Below are 25,597 nucleotides of genomic sequence, written 5' to 3'. Positions count from 1 at the left end.
CGATGGTGGGTTGCTACCGGTTCTCCCCCATTCTGGAGAACCGGTAGTGGAAATTTTGAGTAGTTCAGAGAACCGGTAAATGCCACCTCTGCCTGGCCCCGCCCCCAATCTATTCGCTGCCTCCCGAGTCCCAGCTGATCGGCTAGAAGGAAAAAATCAGGGCTCACTTGACAAAGAACAGAAAAAAAACAACAAGAAGACACCATAGCTTTAAATTGAGAAGCCAAGAAGCCTCCCAACTGATCGACTAGAACTGATCCGCTCCTTGTAAACTGCTCGGTGGTGGTAGATTGGCAATTGAGGCCAAGCTGCCTGAAAGCGGTTTCCGATGCTCTCGGTGGTGGCAGAGCGGCAAAAAACTGTTTAAACTCTTGCCATGGCGCTTCAAAGGGCCACCCTACAGCTGATCATTGGTAAAAGGCAGTGTGGTGGTAGACCAGTGCACTCCAAAAACAAATGGGTAGACCGGTATGCTCCAAAAACAAATAGGTAGACCGGTATGGCTCTGCAAGCAGTTAAAAGCCTGGTAGACCAGTACCTCTGCTAAATCCTAAAGAATTGTTTGTTACATGACCATCAAACCATGCCCATAAAATAAGCCACACTCACAGAACCGGTAGTAAAAAAATTTAGAACCCACCCCTGTCACCAACCAGTGGTGGTCCACAAGAAAATTTTGGTGGTCTGCAGAAAAATTATTTGCATTTTTTAAATTGCACTAAATACTATTTATCTTTTTTAAAAAATTCATATTAGTGATCTGCAGGATTTAAAATTATGAATTTAGTGGTCCCTGAGGTCCGAAAGGTTGGTGACCCCTGTTCTAAAGGATTGCATGACAAGGTCCAAGAGTGTGGATCAAGCTTGTGTCAAAAGAACTTTGTGCCAAAAATCTGCCCCCTGTACATATAGAAGAAGTTTTCCCAGAACTGCATGTGTAGTAGGTAGAGCATTTCTTGGAGAAATATTTTACCTTTCCATGTAAAGGTTGTGACAAAGCTAAGATTCAGCCACACCATATTCTTCACTGTTTTTGTCTCGTCATCATCATTAGCCATTCAGTCATGCTCAACCCTTGACCGTTCTATGGATCAGCATTCTCCATACCCCTCCATGTCTCACACCACCTCCTTCAGATCCACCATGATCATCTCTATGTCATCCCTTATAATGTCCAGCCCAGTGGTGAAATCCAAATTTTTTTTACTACTGGTTCTGTGGGCGTGGCTTGGTGGCCGTGGTGTGGCTTGGTGGCCGTGGTTTGTTGGGCATGTCAGGAGAAGGATACTGCAAAATCTCCATTCCCACCCCACTCTGGGGCCAGCCAGAGGCGTTATTTGATGGTTCTCCAAACTACTCAAAATTTTCGCTACCGGTTCTCCGAACTGTTCAAAATTTCCGCTACCGGTTCTCCAGAACCTGTCAGAACCTGCTGGATTTCACTGCTGGTCCAGCCGATGGGAACTAGGACAGGCCCTCCTCCTTTTTCTGCTGATCACTCCAGCACGATCAACTTTAGCTCACTTGACCTAGCCAAAGTACGATATCCTTTGTTTAGTGATCTTGGCTTCGAATGATATTTTGGGTGAGACTCGGTCTGGGGCTGCTTCATTTGTGATTTTTGCAGTCCATGGGATACATAATAGTTGCCTCTAACAGATTGCGTCTAGGAAGAAGAAAAGGGAGGAAGAGAGAATAAACCAAGGAGGATGTGTTAACCATTCTATTAGACCCCCCCCCTTATAAAACACTTCGATTCGGTGGTAGTTCAGCTCACGAAAGACATTGATTAAAATCATCTCAACAACATGATTTTATGCAAAGAAGTTTATTCTAGCTATGCAAATGCCTGAAGTCATAGAACAGCTAGGGAGTTGCCCTTCATCCAGAAATCCATTACTGCAATCTTAGTTCTGTAACTAAGAAACTAAGATCAAAGTAGCTTGACGCAATATCCGGGGGCGGGGGGATTTGCAATATTTTTGGCACAAGTTTCTCAAATTTCTTTTTCGATGGCTGTATGCTGCAATGTTTACTTCTTGTCTTTTTCTCATTTAAATGTCACGGCATTTAACTCTGAATCACTAAAACAAAATGGATGATAAGGAAAAAAGAGGGGGGGAAAAAAAGACCACCAGTGGATCTTATTTTTCAAAGTGAATGTTAAATGATGATATTTTACTCCTCTCTCTATCTCTGCTTGTCAGCTTTCATTGTCATACAGTCTGTGTATGCCTTGTTGATTTTCCTGTCAAGAACTGTGTACGGTAACATTGACTCCATTTTCTTGGAAGACTAAAACAAAACTCAGCAATTCAACTGAAACGTGAAGTTCCAATTGTATCTTTGACAAATACAACTCCCTTGGAGCAAGGAATCACTATATCAAAAGGTTAATGCCCCTTAGAATGCATTTCTTGTCCCTGTTTTGCAAAGTCGAGGTGGAAATATTGGACTTTGTCTATATTCCTCTCATATTACTTTGATATTATTCAATCAGGTCAAAATCCCATATTCTATTTATATGACAATGAGCATTTAATTTCATAGCTAACTTTCCATAGTACACTGTACCTTTGTTCAATACATTCATTTTTCATTTAGTGGCTTTGTGATCACATAATTTCCTAAATTTCAGATTTGTTTTTTTTATAGGCATGGGAAACAAAGCTGAATTCCAATGCTTTTAATACAGGTCGTCCTCAAACTATGACCACAAGTGAGCCCAAAATTTATGTTGATAAGTGAGGAATTTGTTAAGGGAATCTTACAACTTTTCCCACCACATTTGTTAAGTGAATCACTGCTGTTCTTCAATTAGTAACCCAGTTGATAAGTGAACCTGGTTTCCCCATTGACTTTCCTTGTCAGAAGCTCATAAAAGGGGACCACATAACTCTGGGACAATGCAACCGTCATAAATGTGTCAGCATCCTAATGTAAATCATATGACCATGGGGATACTGCAATTTTCATAAATCACTTTTTTCAGTGTTGTTGTAGCATTGAACCAGAGGTGGTATTCAGCAGGTTCTGACCAGTTCTGGAGAACTGGTAGCGGAAATTTTGAATAGTTCGGAGAACCAGTAAATACCACCTCTGACTGACCCCGCCCCCATCTATTCTCTGTCTTTCGAGTCCCAGCTGATCGGGAGAAAATGGAGATTTTACAGTATCCTTCCCCTGGAGTGGGGAGGGAATGAAGATTTTACAGTATCCTTCCCCTGCCATGCCCACCAAGCCACGCCCACAGAACCAGTAGTAAAAAAAATTGAATCCCACCACTATTGAATGGTCAGTAAATGAACTGTTGTAAGTCAAGGACTATATGTAGTTCTCATAGAAACTCCACAGATTTCACTGGATTTAAATACATGACTAGGGAAAGGTATGAGTATAGACTGTTCTTCTGTTTTAAACAGTGGATCTAGAAAATGATATTTCTGTTTATTTTAATTATTGGAGCAATCATGTTTTGAAGATTTTAAATTGTCAATATAACCATTCTCAGAAAGAGAACTGTGGTTAAAAAGGATAGTCAGAACTTGTTATAAATAGCACAGTTATTAAAATAGTATACAGGAAAATATTTTATAGCTAACCTGAGTATAAAACCTATTGATTTACAGCTTATAAAACTTGAAAAAAAATGAATATAGGTAGTAATGTCTAAAATACTCTTTATAGGATCTATGACAGAAACTGGCAATAAAAGAGAAGTTTAAACTGTATATTTTTTTAGATTTATGAATTGTTCCATTAATATATTCCATTACAGTAATATAGTTAGACATACAGTGAACCTTAATTTATTAGATCACATGAAGAGAGGGTTCTGCTTTATTCCTTTTTTCATTTTTCAGTGATTTATATTCCATTTACCATGTTGCTTGGCTTTCCTTTCTAGTTTAATGTGATTCTTGGTCTTCTAATGTAATATAATATATACAAAATACTTAACTATGTAAAACTAATTAATGGTAATATTAGAAAACTATAACCACTGTGATATTTTAAAATCCCTATTCAATTTTAATCTATTTCTCTTTTTTTTGTTCTTTTCATGCTCAATCATGTTTATTTGTTTTCTTTCAAAGTTTTGCTTTATTCCTGATTGCCTGAGAGAAAAATCAGAGAGTATGTCCTCATGACAATTTTTATTTGCATGATGTCATTACACAAATTAGACAAATTGCCATGGAAATTTGTCCAATGCATGTTAAGTTAATTGTATTAGGGCCCAGTAAATCAAAGTTTTACTTTATGCCTATGTATAAAACTAAGAACTATGTAATAGTTTGCCATGAAGATTGTTGCAAGTATGTAGTCTCAAAAGCCATAAAAAAGAATCTTGGAATTTATGGTACTCTTGCCTCATTCAATGATTGTTCATAATTTCTAAACCTTAATTCAACACATGACAATTTCTAATTAACATGGGAGAAAAATTGTATTTCGGGAAGTTATGAGCTATTACTTTTCCGATTGGAGCATCTTAAAGTTTCCAAGGCTGAGAAACATTGCTGTAGGCAATAGTATGAACATACTTAAGTTGCCTAGAAGATGGATGGCTGATAATGATTGCTGTGGATCTCCATAGATTCAGTCATGGAGATTGCTATCCAATCTGGAAATGGTAGGGACTAGAATCTTCAAAATGTGAAGCAGATGTCCTGCCTCTAAACTTCTAGACAGCATATGCTTTGGACTTTTGTGGATCCTTCAAAAGACTGGTTGGCTTTCTTCTTTAACTTATCTTGAAGCATGCACATGAGTAGTTTGTAACTGTTCCATTGTGAGGACCTGGTAATGGTTTGGATGCTATAACTTAGCTCCTCCATCTTCTTTTAGAAAAAATGAAGTCAATTTAATTTTTTGTATAATCTGGCCTCTAGCCCTCTGATTTCTTTGTGGTCTCAAGACTAAGTGCTAACCAGGATTTACCCTAGATGGCAATAAACTCCCTTGTTATAGGCAACTGGATGGAGCTGAGCATTTAATGACTGGATGCCCCTTCTGATGCCACGTGGAGTTCACAGCAGACATTTTTTCTTTGTGCCTTAGGAGAAAAACATTTGCCACTACATAGGATTGAACTCTTCTGAGTGAGAGGCAAGTATCTTCACCACTAGACAACCACTCCTAAATGGCAATAGTAGGAAGAAACTGGGAAGATGGAGAGGGGGCTACAGCTAAACTGGTCATTGCCTTATTTGGGTAGCACCGCAGGGGTTTAAATAGTTTAAACAGGAAGTTCTAGAAATAGTTAGTAGCATAACATTTGTGATCAACATCCTCATTTGAACAGCTGTCTTTCCCAAATGTTTTATTTTTGGCAAGCACTTTCCACTATATTTTGCATTTTAAGAAAGCAGCTTATTGCAGAGGTTAAGGTCTTGAACTAGAATCAGGAAGTCCCAGTTTCAAATCACTGTCAGCCTTGAAGCTCAGTAAGGTGATTCTGAGCCAATCATCATCCTTATGTCCAGCTTATCTCTTAGCCTGTGGTGAGAAAAATGAAAGATGGGAGTGCTTTGCGTGCAGGCTTGGGCTTCTAGAAGAACAGCTGCTTCACACAGCTAATGAATGAATGAAAATCCTGAGAGTTATTCGATTTTTATTCATGCATTCATTTATTTAGCCAAATTACTGTTTAATGTCTCACTTTTCTTCCAGCATGGCCTATCTCAAATGGACATACTTGATTAACAATTAGTTTTCCATCCTAGCATTAATCAGACTAGCTTAGTGTTAGCAGTGTGTGGTTTCTGGTTGTGTCCATCAGCCCCTCTAAACACTTATTAATGAGCTGTGCTTATTGATAATCATTCTAATTATTTTTATATATATAATATATATTTACTACTTTATTCAAGAGTTCAAGGCAGCATAGATGACACCCCGATTTTCCTCTGTATCAACATACCTGTGAGGTAGGTTGGGCTCTGAAAAAGTGACTGGCCCTAGCTTTCATGGCTGTAGGGTGGACTGTATATCCATGGTTCCAATCCAACACCTTAATCATTACCCTACACCGGTTCTCACTCATTCTATTTATTCTTTTTGAGTAAGATTTCTCCACAGAGAAATATTTTGTACTGAAAATATACACATCCTATTTAAATGTACAGTCCACCTTAGTTAGGAAATGCTGGAAGAGCATCCAAATGTTATCTTATACTCATTCTAATGATCAGTACAGATAACAGTGCTAGAAACATGTGGAAAGATTTTGACAAGATATTATTTCCTTTCCATGTATATCAACTCTTACAAATGGAATTTAGTCAACAAGTTATATGAGCTACCTTAAGAATAGAGCATGGATACTCAGTGGATTGTATTTTGACTAGAAGGCTGTATTTCATATAAACTAGAAACATGGTTAGTCATATAATCTATAAATCCCCCAGATGATCCAGGGAACAGCTAACTCCTCATTGGAAGTATATAAATCCAAATTGCACCCAAGCAACTAAGAGAACATCTGGCCTCACTTATAAGTTCCCCATGGGATATACAATAAAATGTATTGAGAAGCTTTGGAAATGTTAAGGATTTCAGAATAATCCTGGTGGATTTGTGAAATTGATTCTTGCAACTTTTAATTATATCTTCATTTTCAACCCTGTCTGAAGTCCAGATTGTTAAAAGGACCACTGACATTCTGTTTGCTAGTGAAAGTGGTCAAATCTTATCAAATTCCCCGAAGTGTAAGATGAAGGAATACTAAAGACGGGGAAGTAGAAACAATGGGATGGCATGGGGATAAGGCTGAGAGTCCCTCTGACACCCAATGTTATAAAAATCATGCTGAATCTTCTCTAAACCTAACCTCACTGATGCAACCTTCTCATGACACCTGCTGAGTTTCAAGCTCTACCTTGATGGTTGTTGGTGATTTTGATAATTGTTTGTCATTCATTACTGTTGCTGCTGAATAGCGGTGTGGCATGATTTTATCATGGTTTTGACTGCTTTGATTTTTTTAAAAGCAAGGCAAATTTTTCTTGAATAATATTTACCAGTTCTGCTGCAGATAGGCCCATTAATGCAGCTGATAATGCCAGGCAGTCTGCTGGCAAGAAAATGAAGGTGTTGCCAATTAGTTCAAGGGCTTAACATTTGTCTTCTCTTATTTATTATTATTTTTATTTATTAATCAATGGTATATGGCCGCCCATCTCACAGAAAGTGACTCTGGACATACAACACCACCCTGAGTCCCCTCTGGGAGAAGGACGGTATACAAATTAAATTAATAAATAAATAAAATAAACAATGCAATAAAACAGTAAAAACATAAACCATTATATATATATATCTTTTCTTAAAATCATTAAAAACTATAAGAACAACACAGTTCTAGGCTGCATAAACAGAGGGATAGAATCAAGATCACTAATGTCAATGCCACTTTGTAAGGCCTTGGTAAGGCCACACTTGGAATACTGCATTCAGTTTTGGTCACCACGATGTAAAAAAGATGTGGAGACTCTAGAAAGAGTGCAGAGAAGAGCAATAAAGATGATTAGGGGACTGGAGGCTAAAACATATGAAGAACGGCTGCAGGAACTGGGTATCTCTAGTTTAATGAAAAGAAGGACTAGGGGAGACATGATAACAGTGTTCCAATATCTCAGGGGCTGCCACAAAGAAGAAGGAGTCAAGCTATTCTCCAAAGCACCTGAGGGTAGGACAAGAAGCAATGGGTGGAAACTAATCAAGGAGAGAAGCAACCTAGAACTAAAGAGACATTTCCTGACAGTTAGAACAATAAATCAGTGGAATAACTTGCCTGCAGAAGTTGTGAATGTTCCAATACTGGAAGTTTTTAATAAGATGTTGGATAACCATTTGTCTGAAGTCATGTAGGGTTTCCTGCCTAAACAGGGGGTTGGACTAGAAGACTTCCAAGGTCCCTCCTAACTCTGTTATTCTATTCTATTGTATCCTAACAAAACTAAAAAAAGAAATTAATAAGCAGAGGAATATCACCGCCCTGAGTCCTGTTGGAGAAGGGCGGTATACAAATTAAAACAAAACAAAATAAAATAAATAAATAAATATTAACAGTAAGGGACTCACCTAACTAGTTCACTCATCCCTTGCGGTCCCTAGCCCTGCTGACATAGCCAGGTTTTGAATTACCTTTGGAAGTATAGGAGTGATGAAGTTGACTTCATCTCTGAGGGAAGAAATTTCACAATGTAGGCACCATGGAAGAAAAGACTTGCTGTCTAGGGCCTGCCAAATGAAACTCCCTAGACGGCAGAACCCATAACATGCCCATTCTTTTGGATGTGTTGGGAAGGGGAGATGAAGGAAGAGGAGGTCCTTCAAATAACCCAATCCCATGTCTTGGAGGGCTTTTGTCAAGAACCAAGACTGACTCATGGAGTTACTTAAGAGCAGTTTCTTTCACTGTTCTTCATCTGCAGACAGAATCTTGCCAGACTAAAGCACCTATTTGCATAACTACAGCAGAGGTGGTATTCAGCAGGTTCTGGAGAACCGGTAGTGGAACTTTTGAGTAGTTTGGAGAACCGATAGTAAAAATGCTGATTGGCCCTGCCCCCATCTATTCTCTGCCTCCCAAGTCCCAGCTGATCGGGAGGAAATGGGGATTTTGCAGTAACCTTCCCTTGGAGTGGAGAGGGAATGGGGATTTTGCAGAATCCTTCCCCTGCCATGCCCACCAAGCCATGCCCGCCAAGCCATGCCACTCCCACCAAGCCACGCCCACAGAACCGGTAGTAAAAAAATTTTGAATCCCACCACTGAACTACAGATATACTCTTGGAAAAGCTAGGGAAAAGCTATTTATCTCTCTTCCTGTGAACCAAATTTTCCAAGCTCCACTGCTCCTTTATCCTCTGGAAAGCAGCCCCTCCCTCCTTCCAGACTACATTCTACCACAGCTTTAAAGATCAACCCTAGCACTTTCTACACTTATACCAGATGACACAGGCAGTTAGAAATGTGATAAATAAACAAACACTGTAAACTGATTGATATACAAGGATTATTAGTATATCTCCAAATCCAAATTTCATTTTTTTTTCCCAACTCCCAATTTTACTGCCGGCTTTAGTGATGTGGCCTTTTTTACGTTCTATTCTGCTACCCAGATGTCACCCAGCTTTGCAGACAACACTACATTAGAAAGTTATTTCCTACTGTAGCAAAGCTTAGATGATACAATAGCTGTAGGCAAATTAACTACACTGTTGTTCCACTGGCAGAAAACTCATTTTCATTTTGATATTAGCTCTCGGTATGTTATAAATCCATCTTGTAATGTTATTAAAGGAGGGGATTTAAAAAGGGGGGGTGAAAGCCTTCACTGAGCACATGGTGCCTCCAGCACTTAGGAAAGGGGAGGGACTTAAAATGAATGCAAATTTGCTCACATCAGTTCCGCACAACTTGAAAAATGGGTGTGTCCCTGCTGCTCTTGTTAGGGTAGCTGCTATTTTATGTTTCAGGGTGATAGCAATGTGTGGAATGAATTGCCAAGCAGATTTCTGAAGAGAAAGAAGACAGTAAACAAAGGGATAAAAGAATCCAAAGCATAGGTTATTTTACATTTTTTAATGAAGCTAGATGGAAGCTTGACAGCTGATGAGAATGATAACCCCTTTCCCTGCTTCTGACATCTAAAGATTCTTAGGGTTGGTTGCCTTGTCCTATTATTGTGGGAACAGGCATTCTCCTGGGAACCTGGCTAAAAAGACTTGTAGAGCTTCAGAGATATGCACTAGGATTTTTGAACGTTGCTTCCAAATGAAAAGAAACCAGGAGCTTGTGGAAATGTTTTCCTAGAAAGCCATCTCAGTTTATAAGTTTCAGGTTCTTCTGAAATAGCTGCACTTTCTGGACTGTTTTCAAGGAGAGCTCCATAAGTAACAAATTATAGTATTTGCCTAAGAGCATCAGAGTATAGGTCCTTGACCAGAATAACTCTAGAAGAAGTCATAACTTGAACAAGAGTTTAGAATAGAGCAATGACTCTGTGTCATTGAAACCACCTGTTAACTTGACTGATAAAGCTCATCCTGGGATCATTTCAAAATTAAACGTTCAATCCTTCAATCCGTTCAGTCCTTCAATCTAGGTCATATTTGTGCACTCATGTCATGTCATATCATATCATATCATATCATATCATATCATATCATATCATATATCATCATAGTTTAGTGAAAAGAAGGACTAGGGGAGATATGATAGCAGTGTTCTAATATCTCAGGGGCTGCCACAAAGAAGAGGGAGTCAAGCTATTCTCCAAAGGACCTGAGAGTAGAACTAGAAGCAATGGGTGGAAACTAATCAAGGAGAGACGCAACTTAGAACTAAGGAGGAATTTCCTGACAGTTAGAACAACTAATCAGTGGAACAACTTGCCTCCAGAAGTTGTGAATGCTCCAACACTGGAAGTTTTTAAGAGATTGGATAACCAATTGTCTGAAATGGTATAGAGTTTCCTGCCTAAGCAGGAATCATAATAAATGATAGAACTAGAAAAGACTCTTTAAGCTAACTTCAGTCCAGGAGCTCCCTATGAGATGCCAAATGCTTAATCCTTCAAATCATGGAGCACTCAGACAACCAATTAAATAAATTAAGACAGTGTTTCCCAATCTATGGTCTGCAGACCCCTGGAGGTCCATGATGTCACACGGGGTCCACAAAAGCTTGAAGAAATGTTATGATTTAAATTTTGAGTCAAGTCTTGGGGGTCCGTGGCCATAGTCCATGGCCACAAAAGGCATTTAAAGGGGCTCTGTGGTGAAGACAAAGATAAGAATAACAGAATTAAGGCATTTCCCCATTTCTCATGCATCTCTTGTTTGCTTTCATCATTACAAACCAGTCTATTTGGGAATGTTGAAGAATAAAAAAATGATTGAGGTAACCTGGGAATTACAGATTGCTTTTGAGATGAGCAGTATCTTCTCTTTCTACTTTCCTTTGCATCAAGTTTAGATTAGGTTAAGGATGCTGGGGAATTTTGTTGGGTCTCATATTAAAATGAACCAGTTGAATCAATATTTCCTGAATTCATATGGGCAAGGGAAATGCAGTTATCTTCTGAACGTGGCAGTTCTTCCAATCTTTCAAAGCTGGTTTTTGGCTCAAGAAAAGTTCTTTCACACACATGCACATTCATTTTGAAAATAATTTCAGAATGCATTTTGCTACAAAACCTGTCGAAACACATTGAAATAATGCATAACGTGTTTGAGGTAGGATACTTTGAGCTTGGTCATTTGAGTGCACAGGGTTGATCTCTTCGATAATCTATTGGCTTCGGGTTTTTTTTGACTGTCCATGGTATTACATGAAGTCTTCTCCAACAAGTTCAAAGGCATCAATATTCTTCCTATCCTATTTCTTTAAAGTCCAATTTTCACTATCATAGAGGTTCAAAGGAACATTGCTCGATTTTGATCGTTGTAGGTATAGATACAGCATTTGCGTATCTTCATCCTTCTTTGAAGCGGATTGGAAGAAACAGACAAAAAGAAAGCACTTGTTTGCATAATGCATAATTAATTTGTGGACTCATGTGATCTAGGCCGCTACCTTGGATGGCTTTAGGAAAGGAATTAGATAAATTAGATAAATCCATAGTGAACAGTTCTATCTAGGGCAGGGGTCTGCAACCTTAAACACTCAAAGAGCCATTTGGACTCGTTTCCCACAGAAAAGAAAACACCGGGAGCCACAAAACATGGGTGGGCGTGGCCAACTTGACATCACTCACTTCCTCCAGTCACATGACTCCCCCTAGCCACACCTACCCAGCCGGTCATTAGGGCAGAGAACCAGTTGTTAAAAAATATTGGGAACCACAAAACCCTTTTGACATCTTTCTCTTCCTCCCTCCCCACTTCTCTCTCTCCCTCTCTCTGTATCTCTCTGCCTCTGCCCCTGCCCCAGCCGCTTCTCCATCCCCCGCGGTTGCCCTTACCTTTTCAGGCCAGTAGAGGAGTGACTTGGAGGGGAGGGTGAGGGGTGGGGCCAGCCAGTGGTGGGATCACCTGACAGGGAGCCACAGCAGAGGGCCCAAAGAGCCGCATGCAGCTCCAGAGCTGTAGGTTGTTGACATCTGATCTAGGGCTATTAATCTTAAGCATCAGTGTTACATCTGGATAGGGGGCAGTACGCCTGTATATACCAGTTGCAAGGGAATAATGACAGAACAGATGTGTGTTTCTATTTTCTGCTTGCAAACACCTCAGGGGCATCTGGTTGGCTACTGTGAGAAATAATACGCTGAACAAGGATGGTTGTTGTTAGTCTCATCATCAGATTAAGCATTAGAAACAATTTGACAGGCAAATCAATTGATAGAAATCCACCTGTCTTGAAGGACTCCAAGACCAGGAAGCCATGAAAGTTTATCATATGATAAAGAGATTCTGTGCCTTTTATAGGCCAAAAATTAATAAACGGTAAATGAATGAAGTTCACAAATTTGTTCGTAGTGCAGCCATAGATACAAGTGTAGGAATACATTCTTTGGCTGTTCTGCATTTCAGGCTGGACTGGAAATCATCATTCCCCCAACAAATAGTTAAATTGTAGAGTTTTTAAGTTCATAAGCAAAACAGTTAGTCCTCGACTTACAACAGTTTGTTTAGTGACCATTCAAAGTTACAACAGCACTGAAAAATGTGACTTAGGACCACTTTTCACAGTTACAACCTTTGCAGCGTCCCCAGGGTCATGTGATCAAAATGCAGATGCTTGTCAATGGGTTCATATTTATGACCGTTGCTGTGTCCCAAGGTCATGTGCTCAGCTTTTGCGACCTTCTGACAAGAGAAGTCAATGGGGAAGCCAGATTCACTTACCAACCAGGTTACTAACTTATCAGCTGCAGTCAGGGGTGGGCTTCAAAAATTTTAGCAAGGGGTTCTCTGCCTGGTTGCTGGGTGGGCATGGCCATGGTGGGTGTGGCCTAGTCGGCCTCCTGCACCACGGGGGGGGGGCACATTTTCCCTGGACTCCAGAAGCTTTCCTCAAGCCTCTGTGACGGCGAAAACAGCCTCCCCAGGCTCTAGAGGCCCTTCCCAAACATCCGATAGGCCCATTTTTCACCCTCCCCAAGCCTCCGTGTGCACCCTGCACTCACCTGCATCCAAAACGGGCCACATGGGACTCCTGGGAGGGTGAGGCAGGGTGGGCGGGAGTGGGATTTGGGGGTTCTCCGAACTGCACAGAATCATAGCTAGAGGTTCTCCCAAACTCCTGCGAACCCCCAGCAGCCCACCCCTGGCTGCAGGGATTCACTTAACAACTGTGGCAAGAAAGGTTGTAAAATGGGGCAAAGCTCACTTAACAAATGCCTCACTTAACAAAAGAAATTGTTGGGCTCAATTGTGGTTGTAAATCAAGGACTACCTGTACAAGATGTGAGATTTCACTACATATCTCATTAGGCCCACCCAAATCCTTTCTTAAGGGTCAATTGCAGAGAGATTACAGGAAGATTTACAATGTAGAGAAAGGGAAGCAGGGTTCTTGGGAATTGCAATTTGACATATGTTGGCTTGTTTTAACTTAGTGGAACAAAACACTCAGCAATGCATGTTAATGGTATTTTCAATTCCCTCATCTCAGTTCTGGGAATCTGGAAGGATGAAAATGGCCCTTTTATTTATTTTATTTTTTTTAAAGGGAAGGGTCTGTGTTTTCAAAGTTAAAATCTAAACCCAAAATCATTTATCTTTTCATAATGCTGCTGTTAACCTTTAAACGCATTCGATCCTTGAATGAAGCTACAACTTCATCAAGGGATGAAGGAGAGCAATTGATTCCTCAACTTAGTTTTTGTAGCCTATAATCTAATCTCTAGAACATTGCCTTGGTGTGATTTCTTTGACATCATTATTCATTCCCAGCTTCTTCCATGAAAACACCTCACTCCATTTGAGAGGCGTTTGTGATGCCAGTCTTCATCTAAAGCAGGACAGAAAGGAGGAAATGCATCTGTGTGCAATGCACCCAATCTTTCTAAAAAAGCAACTGTTAATGAAAGCAACGCTAAGGTCACAGCACTGTTTTAAGGATCTTTAAAGTAAGGATAAATATAAGAGAACTTTGACCTGTTGTACTGTTAGAAATTAATTACCGGTAAAACCTCCAGCCATTCTAGCTGGTGTTATTTCAGCTTTGGAAATTTAAACTGCCAGGGGGAAAAAAAAAATCACAACTTGCTCAGCATCAAGGCAGATTAACAACAAAACAAAAAACAACCTACTGCCATCTTGCTTTAAATCCTTATTCTGTGGTACAAATATTCTTCTAAAAATCTTCCTTTCTTTAAGCAGATCATTACCGATGTCTGGCTTCTCAGCTTTCCTGATAAATTATCCTTCCTGTTTCACTTCAAGCACGGAAAAACTCCTCCACCAATAAGCGCCAACTGTCACTTTTGATCACTTGTAAACAGTCAGACTCTTTGAATATTTCTCTTCGGGGGGGGGAGAAAAAGAGATTCACTTCCTCCCTTCCCCTCCCCCGCTCCCCACCCCCCAGTGTGAAGTTGCCAGGAAAGCTGACAGCCTGATTTTAAGTTGTTTTATTAAAACGGATAACACGGTGGCATGGCAGACTGTTGTTGTTGTCATTGTTGCGATAGAGCTTGAGGGATGTTCAGTATGTCATTCATTAACTCATCCACACAAAGCAAGCTCGCTCTTTCTTCCACTTTGCAGCAAGAAAGCCCCAGTTCAAAAATATACAAAATTACTGTCATCTCCCAAATCAACAGCTTGCCCAGGATTTGACAAGCACTTACACAGTGGAAGTGTACAATTAGAGGAAATAACAAGGAGCACAGTGGCTGGCATGGTTAGGATGCCAGGTTGGAGGTTAGCAAGCCCACATTTGAGACCCGAGTGCTGCTATGGGGTTGTATGAGCTCCTGTCCTTCAGTCCAAATCCTGCAGGTGACATGACAGGAGCCCCCAATTGGGCATCTCCCGGGCAACGGTGATGTCACCAGCTATTGCTTTCAACCAGTGGTAGGATTCAAAAAATTTTACTACCGGTTCTGTGGGGCTGGCTTGGTGGGCATAGTTTGGTGGGCATGGCAGGGGAAGGATACTGTAAAATCCCCATTTCCTCCCAATCAGCTGGGACTCGGTAGGCAGAGAATACATGGGGGCGGGTCAGAACCTGCTGAATACCACCTCTACTTTCAACCCAGAAGCGCTCGGTGCTTCTGACACGAGTGCAATGCAACATGGAGGCACAGATTTAGAACCTCCTTGGCAAAGGATCTGCTTTTTCTAAATGGTCTTCCTGGCCACAGTTATAAACTTCCCATAAGTCTCTGGAGCAAAGTCATATTGAATGCTGTAGGGGGTTGTGAGAATTGTCAATGATAGGCAGCTCCTCAAACCCAACTGTCCATCTTAATCAGTGTTTTTAAACTGCCAACTCTGCACCAACTCAGAAAGCTCAAACTGCCCAAGGAGCTGCTGATCCAGTTCTACAGAGGAATTATTGAGTCTGTCATCTGCACCTCTATAACTGTCTGGTTTGGCTCTGCAACCCAACAAGACAGACACAGACTTCAGAAGATAATTAGAACTGCAGAAAAAACAATTGCTACCAACCTGCCTTCCATTGAGGACCTATATATTGCACGAGTCAAAAAGAGGGCTGTGAAAATATTTACAGATCCCTCGCATCCTGGACATAAATTGTTTCAACTCCTACCCTCAAAACGACGCTATAGAGCACTGCATACCAAAGCAATTAGACACAAGGACAGTTTTTCCCCAAACACCATCACTCTACTAAACAAATAATTCCCTCAACACTGTCAAACTAGTTACTAAGTCTGCAGTACTATTAATCTTTTCATCGTTCCTATCACCCATCTCCTCCCACTTATGACTGTATGACTGTAATCTTGTTGCTGGTATCCTTAAGATTTATATTGACTGTTTCCTAATATGATTTGATTGCTTATTTGTTCCCTATGACTTTCATTAAGTGTTGTACCTTATGATTCTTGACAAATGTATCTTTTCTTTTATGTACACCGAGAGCATATGCACCAAGACAAATTCCTTGTGTGTCCAATCATACTTGGCCAATAAAGAATTCTAGTCTAGTCTAATCTAGCCTAGTCTAGTCTAGTCTAGCCTAGCCTAGCCTAGTCTAGTCTAGTCTAGTCTAGTCTAGTCTAGTCTAGTCTAGTCTAGTCTAGTCTAGTTTAAACTTGGCAACTTTAAGATGTGTGGACTTCAACCACAAGAATTCCCTAGCCCACATGGGAAATTAAGTTGCCAAATTTGAGAAATGCTATCTAGATGAGATTACAAATGTTGCTTTGATCAATCTTCTCCTCTGAATGGAAGGAGACAGGGGAGTAGGACTAGGGTGTGACATGATAGCAGTGTTCCAGTATCTAAGGGGCTGCCATAAAGAAGAGGAGGTCAACTTATTCTCCAAACATCTGAAAGCAGGACAAAAAGCAATGGATAGAAACTAATCAAGGAGAGAACCAAACTAGAACTAAGAAGAAATTTCCTGACAGAATAATTAATCAGTGGAACAACTTGTCTCCAGAAGTTGTAGGTGCTTCAACACTGGAGGTTTCTAAGAAGAGATTGGACAACCATTTGTCTGAAATGGTACAGGGTCTCCATTTGAGCAGGGGGGTTGGACTAGAAGACCTCCAAGGTTCATTCCAACTCTGGTATTCTGTTATTTGTTTCAGACACTAAAAATCCAGGCCAGATGTGTGAATTAGGAGGGATAAGAATGAATTGCATAATGTCATTGTTGTTGAAGGGTTCAGTCTAAAATACATTTACAAGGAGTAAAATCCACTAACACTGAATGATGAAATGAGTGAGATCTACATCTGACTGAACATGAAATGTAAACTGTTACTGCTTCCACCTCTCTTTCCTTTTTTTAAATCTTTTTTCCCCGCTTTGGAGATGGGTGAGTTTTTCTCAACAAGGATGATTTCACTCTCTCTTTCTCACAATTCATTTATTTTATTTCCAGTCCTCCACGTATCTGATTCAACTGTAATAGGCTGACCGCATTTGACCTATAACAAAAGCTTTATTAAATTGTAAGCCTCAGCCTGGAATGAGGTTAAGACCCACCGTCAGAGAAGGCTTCTCCTAGAAAATGGTTTCCTCTATGATCCTTCTGGTTGCTTTAAGATACATTGATCATGTCACACATGGAGATGCTTCTGAAGTTCTCCTTGCCTGAATTGCTTCGCAAGTGTTAGATTTCTGAGGTGTCTGGTCTTCTTTCTGGAATAGATGCATTAGGAAATATTCACTGTTTCTCTCTCTGTATTACAGAAATACTAGGTACAGTATATACTTGCTTTTGATTTTGTCTCCTGGTTCAAATTCAAATTCAAATCTTTATTGTCAGTGCACAACATATGTACAATGAGATTGATTGAACTCCCTCAGTGCACCCTCCCACCCAACACAAAACAACTCACAGTGAAGACAGAAAATCCCTAACCAAATAAATCATATTAACAAAACACCCAGTCCTGTTGCACCATGTTAAGCATGTTACATGTTGCGCAGACCCTGCAAGTCCATCATACTACGTAGTTATGATGTTCGCATTCAGGAGTCTTGACAGCCCACAGATAAAAACTGTTCTTCAGCCTGTTTGTGCGACTGGCTATACTTCTATATCTCCTTCCTGATGATAGGAGGGTAAAGAAGTGCTGACCAGGGTGTGAGTCGTCCCTGAGGATTTTCCTCACTCTCCTAAGGCAACGAGCCCTAGAGATCTCATCTACTGGTAGCAGGGGACAGCCCATAATGTTTTGTGCTGTGCTCACCACCCTCTGTAATGTTTTTCTATCTGCGGTTGTCAGATCAGCATGCCATACCATGATGCAATAAGTGAGGACGCTTTCTTTTGTGGACCAGTAAAAGGAGGTTATCAGTTGTTGTTCCACCCTGTTTTTACACAAGACCCTAAGGAAATGGAGTCTCTGTTGGGCCTTCCTGGCCACCCGGATCATGTTGGTTTCCAGGTGAAGTCTTTGCTGAGATGAACTCCCAGGAATTTAAGGGAGGAAACTCTCTCTACACGGCCCCCCTCGATGTAAAGTGAGGCAGGTTCCTCTCTCTTCCTCCGGAAGTCCAACACCATCTCCTTGGTCTTGCTGATGTTCAGATGCAGGTTATTTTTTAAGCACCATGTGGGTAGTTTTTGAACCTCCCCCGTACACTGTTTTGTCTCCATCTTCCTTTACACAAAACGTTGTGTACGTGTATACATACATGTTGTGAATAAGGTAAATGAAGTGGAGGAACTAAAAGCTGAGGAAGTTGAGATGATGAAGTTCGAGAATTTGAAATCTTCCCAATTATTCAAAAATCGGAAATAAATTATTGGAATCAAAGAACAGGATAAAAACACCAACCTTTATGATCCTAACATTCATTGCTTCAGTTACTTCCCCCTCAAAATAGTAACCCTTTCTTCTTTCCTATTAAGCTTCAGCGTCATGACAAAGAAGCAGAAGATTCCCCCAGCAAATGGAGAACTGAGGAAGAAATGGCAATTGAAGCTGCAATCCTCAAGAAATATTTTCAGTGAATGAAGAGGTAACTTACTCCTTACATAGAGAATTATACATTGCCTTATCATATATTATAGGAATTATGTATTACAATATATAAATATATCTTCCCACATATAAGGAGAATTCAAGTTCACTCATTTAGTGACCATTCAAAGTTACAAGTAATGCTGAATGTGGGGATTTATAACCAAGCTTCATAGTTCCAGTGAGTATCATAGTTCCAACCATTGCAATATCTATGCAATCACATGATTGCATGAACCTGGGCTTCTGGGTTGGCGCAGTGGTTAGAAAGCAGTATTGCAGGCTAATTCTGGCCACAGCTAGGAGTTCGATCCTCACCGGTTCAAGGTTGACTCAGCCTTCCATCTTTCTGAGGTCGGTAAAATGAGAACCTAGATTGTTGAGGAAAATATGCTGACTCTGTAAGCTGCTTAGAGAGGGCTGTGAAGCACTATGAAGCTATATATAAGTAAATGGTATTGCTATTGCTCTGTGCCCAGTTCATGATTATGATACTTCAATGAGCCGTGGTCACCGGATCGTGATTTCTGACACTCCCTGCCAGTTTTCCAGAAGCACAGTCAATACGGAAGCTGGCAGGAAGTCAGAAGTAACTTTTTCTTTTTTTCTTTTCTTTTTTTTTTCCTGCCTGAAATCCATACTGTCTGCCTGCAACACTCCCCTCCCTCCCATTGACTGTATGGGAAGGGAGGTGTACAGTATTCCACCCTACCCCCACATACTCACCTGTTGTTGTGGCCCGTACGCCGCCTGTGTGGCTGGTGGCTGATTCGGACAGCGAGGAGGCTGGTGTGGTACTGCGCCAGCAGCCTGTGCAGCTGGCACTCGAGTCAGACAATGAGGATGCTGGAGAAGATGTGGTGCCAGAGGCGGGGATTCAGTCAGGGCCTTCAGAACGTCCAGTAGCTCCCTTAAGTGAAGAGGACAAAGAGGAGGAGCCTCTTCTTGATGCACGGGCGCACAGAGCTGTCAAAAGGCAGGAGTGGCTCCTCAGGAGGAAGTCTCCTCGAGAGTAAAGCTTGGGGCTAATTGGCTATTCCCTTAGCCTATTTAAGGAGGAATGCCGACTGAAGCAATTTGCAGAGAACAACCGTTCACTCTCCTTCGTGCCTTGATCTTAGTTATCTGCAAATTGCTTCTGGGCTTTCTGCCAACCATAGTAAGATTAAGATTATTTATTCTTTGGATTCTTGCAGGCTGTTAAGAAAGTTTATTAACAGCCTTTGTTTGTAAAAAAAAAAAAAGAAAACTAATTTTATTTTAGTAAACTAAGGTTTGTACAGACTTTGTGTGTGCTGCGTTCTTTGGGGTCCGTAGCTGGGGCAGAATACCTGTACTCTATAGCAACCATGTCTAGCACCTCCCTACCATCTTGCATTACCTAAACACCAGCCTGCTTGCCTGGGACTTCTGCCTCTTCCCACTTAACAACTCCAATGGGCCTGGGTTCATGGCAATAATTGGGATTGCTGCAGTGGTGAAATCCATTTTTTTTAAACTACCGGTTTTGTGGGCGTGGCTTGGTAGGCATGGTGTGCCTTGGTGGGCGTGGCAGGGGAAAGATATTGCAAAATCTCCATTCCCACCCCACTCTGGGGCCAGCCAGAGGTGGTATTTGCCAGTTCTCCGAACTGCTCAAAATTTCTGCTACCGGTTTTCTAGAACCTGTCAGAACCTGCTGGATTTCACCCCTGGATTGCTGGGATTACTGTTACTAAGCAATGTAGCCATATGACATTGCAATTTACAATCACATTGCTCAGTGATGGAAATTCCAGTCCCAATTGCCACTGTAACACCTATATGTAGGTTTGTAGAAGGGTAGCCATGTTAGTGTGTTGCGGGAAAAATTGACTATAAGAAATGTAATAAAAATCTACTACCATGTTTACAATGAGTGCATTGCTAAATAACCCTTTGTCGACAATATTGTAGTATTCTTGTTATAATTTCTAAAATTTGGGGAAATTATCTTTCAGTGGACAGTCAGTTTCATAACATTTGTCATTTGGTCCCACTTCCAAATCACATTAAGAATTTGACTAAAGAAAATCCATGTAAAATTGTCCAGAATTTTCATTCATTGATATTCTTTGGAAACTTTCCTTTTAAAAATAATCTTTCTTTTTTTTAAAAAAAAATAAAAAATGATTGAGTATTTTACATTTTAAAACCAAACACACAATAGCAAAAGAGACAAAAATGAAAAACAAAAACACACGCACATCAGATGTTAAAATACAATAATGATATTGATATTAACGTACTGGAAATAAATGTAAGTAATGATCCTGCTAACAAAACAGTTTATTTATTTATTTATTAGTTCGATTTATATGCCGCCCTTCTCCACAGACTCAGGGCGGCTTACAATGCATTAAGCAATAGCCTTCATACTTAGTAGGGCTTTCGCCTCCCCCCCCCAAAGCGATGTTCTTTTTTATACACAGTCAGCTTATTGCCCCCACAATCCGGGTCCTCATTTTATCTACCTCGAAAGGATGGAAGGCTGAGTCAACCTTGAGCCTGGTGAGCTTGCAGTAATTGCAGGCAGCTGGCAACCTAGTGCTACTTTAACAGCACTTAGTCCACTGCGCCACCAGGCTCTGTTAATTATGAATATTTAAAAATAAAGAGAAGGAGAGAATAAAAGCTAAGCGTAAAGACAAAAGTCGATGCAGAAAGTTGTAAAATTGTATATATCTGTTGTTAGTACTGTATTTTAAAAATAATCTTTCTATTTCCCCCTGCAAAACATAACTTTTTAAATGCATGCTTTACTTTTTGAGTTGACCTCAGCATTTGAGTGGCATTCAAGCATTCCTCGTTCATTCCTACCTACATGAACCTACAGTAACATGAACAAGCATAAAGATTTTAAAAACTTTGGAACAAGGAAAAAAGTCTTGTCCATTATAGTATTAGAAGCTTTCAAGCCAAGATGGGAGAACTACAACCAGAATCCCATAGCCAGTTACCTGGGTTTGCTAACCTTCAACACATAATGGTATTTCACCTATGCTGGCTGGTGAATTCTGGGAGCTGAAGTCCACACATCTTCAAGTGGCCAGTTATTATTGAAATATTTATTCATCTAACACTTGATGTTTATGTGATGGCTAATCATTGTTTGAGCTAGAAATACAAACAATTAGCTTCCAATTGTTTTAACATCAGCCATTTTCCTCTCCCAGTTATGAGATTTAGATGAATATTTGTGGTGAAATGATATATGTACAATCACTAAGTAATGTGTTTTTTAGGAATTACCTTCCGTTACAGGATCAAATCTCTGTCAGGAACCACTGAGCTTCTTTGTAAATATATAATCATAACATATCGACAAGAGATAGTGAAGAATATGAGGAGCTGATGGGGATCCCTCTTCTATGAACAGTTTTCCCTTTGTAAAAATGCTTTCTAAACAAAAATGAGCAGGATTAAGGCCTTAAGGTTGCAGAAACCTCAGGAAACTAAGAAGGCAGAGGTCCGTTGTGGAGACCTAGGGCAACTGACAGAAAACACAGGAAGACACAGCAGGACGCGTAATCCAAAGAAAACAGAATTCTAAATTCTTGCCTTTATTTTTTTGTTTGTTTGTTTCAATTAATATAGCTGTTTGTCTCAACTTTATCACTCTGAGCAGTGAACAGCAACTAAAATTAAATGACCGCTACAAAAAAAATAAAATAAAAATAAAGGTCATAAAATACAACTGTCTTGATTCATGATCATGATAGGCACTGGCTCCATGACAGTCGTAAGTCCAGAACTACTTGTCATTTTCACATAAACTAGAGGACAAGGCTTGAAAAGATGACCTTTCAAAGAGTGAAAAAGTGTTCTTAGCCAAAAAAAAAAAAAAAACCAAACAGCTTCTTTTCAGTTTTATCTGCTGTCCTTCCTCCGTCACCGATTTGCAGCATCCCTGCAGTAAAGTTCTATAATGCTGAATCAGAACCAGTTATCTTCTCACATAACAATCAGCTTTCTGAACTCAACTCAGCTGCCCTGGATTAGCCAGCCAATTGTGCCAGTTGCTTAATGAGCTTTCACTGTGGACAATAGGATCACAACATGAGAAATCACATTCTAATTAAAGCTGTTTTTTTTTTAAGGAAAAATAACTGAATTGCAATTTTTCTTTTCTTCCATTAACACATTCAAGCATCAGCACTTCCTGAACCGTCCAGGTCAAGGAGGTCTTGAGGAACTGCAGATTGCTTTCTTTCCCATTAATATGAGCGATGGGGAAGGGAAGAAAATCATTTGAATATAATAAATAAGCACTTAATTTATCCTAACGGTGCCTTTGCAAGCTTTGCACTATTGCCAAGAGTTATTCTAATTTTTATTTCAATGTGCTTTCAGAATAGCTGATAGGCAGGAGATCAGCCACATTTCATATTTATGCTGAAGGCAGTATTGTAAACTGGAAAAAGAATCCCTGCGGATTTGGGGGTGATAATCAGATACAGTTAGACCATGTCAACTTCATCCCATCTCTTTCATAGACTTGAGGGCAGTCTCTCCCTCTCTGGTATCCTCATCGATGGGCATCCAAGAGTCCTTTATTAAGATTGAGAATATCTGTAGCACAGGTTAAAATGAAGGGTCCTTGGTGCTCTCTGAACTTCTTACAGCCATTTCATTACTCAAAGTAGATAATGAACAATCTGAAGTGGTTTCTCCACACGTCATCCTTAAGTGAAGCGTGCAAACCAACGTCTGTGTTTCCTGCATCGGATGAGGAGACCACATGTTTCTCCTTCTGTCCTGGCCACTTTTTACAGAGGCACGATTGAAAGCGTTTTAACAAACTGCATCACTGTTTGGTTTGGTGGCTGCAGTGCCTCAGATAGAAAGTCCATACAGAGACAGCCAAGAAGATTATAGGAAGCTTGCTTCCTGTTATTCAGGACACTGTTTATAAGCACTATACGCTTAGAGCTCAAAGCATTGTCAGAGACCCCACACACCCACTTCATGGTCTGTTTCTGTTACTCCCCTCTGGGAGGAGGTTTTGAAGTATTTCTAGCAGAAACAGTTTTGTTCCCTATGCCATCTGTCTGGTAAATTTGCAAGATAAGTTTTTGTCGCCATGTACATGAATACATCCAAACTAGACTGTGTTGTTTCTCTGTGTCATATAATATATGTGGGCATATGCATAATTTTGTATTTATTTATTTATTTTGTCATGTTTATGTAGTATATATTGGAGGTGGTGATCCTTTGAGAGCTGTATGCAACGAAATTTCATTTTAATGTATGCCAATTAGTGTACATTCAAAGTGACAATACAGTTATTCTATCTATCTATCTATCTATCTATCTATCTATCTATCTATCTATCTATCTATCTATCTATCTACCTACCTACCTACCTACCTACCTACCTATCTATCTATCTATCTATCTATCTATCTATCTATCTATCTATCTATCATCAGTTCTAGCAAGGAATGGGCTTTGCTCTCAGTTTATATTCTAGTGACTTGCCCTGTCAATCTTCCCTTTTGGTGGAAGTGGTCTTGGAGGTTCTTTGGTTGAGCTCTTTATTGTTAGCTTGTTTGGAAGTTCCTTGATTGGAGTATTGTTTACTTCTTGATTGGTTGGTCTGATGTTAATCTTGGAGTTAATCTATGTTCATCTGATTGCTGGTGGGGAGGTATTTTGGTCTTTTTGTTCCTTTTTTGGTTTGTTGATTGTCTCTTTTGCACAGTATGTAGCTATTGTTTACGTCTTCATGTCTATTGATGGCTACTTTGCCAGAGTGACAGGCTTCTAGAAATTCTCTAGTATTTTTGAATTTGGCTTGGTCTAGGATGGTGACAGTTTCGCAGCTGGAACTATGGTAGTTCTGTCCATCATGTCTTTTGACTGCTAATTGGTATTCATGGGTGCATTCTGTCAGTCTTCTACTTCTTTGTCCTGAATAGTGGTTGTTGCGGTCACTACACTGTATGTTGTAGATGACTCCTTTCTTCTTCTTCTGGGGCTGTTGTATCTCCCCAAACTACTATTCCTGATCAAGGATGGCATTCTTTCCCACCATCTTAAGATAAGAAACACATGGGCATTGTACAGTAAGTCCTTAAAACATGGTTTAAAGAACCTGAGAAATCTTCTCTCAAACATAGGAAAAACTAGCCCTATTTTCCTTTGCTCTTTATTAGAATAGCTGATAGAGATATGATAAATAACTAATTAATTAAGTAAAATCATTTGGGGACATTTTTCCCTAACCTCTGTCAAAAAAAGTTTGAATCAACTGGTCCAATGATTTGACAGTCTTTTGTAGACTGAGTGAAAATGTATGCAATGGATAGTATTTCCCAAGAAAAAGATACCGTATTCTTCGGACTATAAGAAACACTGGTGTATAAGACGCACCAAGATTTTGAAGAGGTAAGTAAGGAAAAAAAGGTTTTTGCCTTCCCTGGCCTCCAGGAACCCTCTGCAGGCCTCTGCGTGCCCTGTTTTTCATAAAAACGGGGCCGTTTTTGCCCATTTTTGCAAAAGGGGCACACAGAGGGTTTGGGAGGCCTGCAGAGTGCTCCTGGGGGCTGGGGGAGGGCAAAAATGAAAAAGTGAAAAATGGGGACATTTTTGCCCTCCCCAGCCCCCAGGAGCACTCTGCAGGCCTCCCAAACCCTTTGTGCACCCTGTTTTTTTCGAAAAACGGGCCCATTTTTCACAAAAATGGGGCTTCGGGAGGCCAAAAATGGCTGTATTCGGTGTATAAGACGCACCAACATTTCCACCATCTTTTTTTTGGGGGGGGGGAGTTTGCCTTATATTCTGAAAAATACGGTATATTCTCAAATTCAGCTTTTGACATTTCCCCAGCTTTCCTTAGAATAGATGCATGAGCATTATTCTTCATATACAATCACTTCCATCTATGATTGCTGTCATATGTTTTCCGTTTGGAAGAAAGGAGCACAATGACAAACCCTT

The 25,597-nt window shown here is 40.2% G+C and overlaps 1 protein-coding gene across 1 annotated transcript in view; it reads left to right on the top strand.

Annotated features, from left to right (window-relative positions):
* Positions 1-25,597, top strand: part of FHIT (fragile histidine triad diadenosine triphosphatase) — a 1,060,604-nt gene that overhangs the window by 1,026,383 nt on the left and 8,624 nt on the right. Inside the window, exon 6 of the mRNA XM_070933525.1 lies at positions 18,523-18,632. Within this exon, the coding sequence (XP_070789626.1) occupies positions 18,523-18,624 (102 nt within the window). The 3' untranslated portion in view covers positions 18,625-18,632. The remainder of the gene's footprint in view (positions 1-18,522; positions 18,633-25,597) is intronic.

Source organism: Pituophis catenifer, unplaced genomic scaffold (genome assembly GCF_029215685.1).
Source record: "Pituophis catenifer annectens isolate HBS135680 unplaced genomic scaffold, rPitCat1.0.hap2 SCAF_2, whole genome shotgun sequence".
In the NCBI taxonomy this organism is placed as follows: domain Eukaryota; kingdom Metazoa; phylum Chordata; class Lepidosauria; order Squamata; family Colubridae; genus Pituophis; species Pituophis catenifer.
Note: the sequence above shows the minus strand (reverse complement) of the source record. Positions and strands in the feature narration are given on the sequence as shown.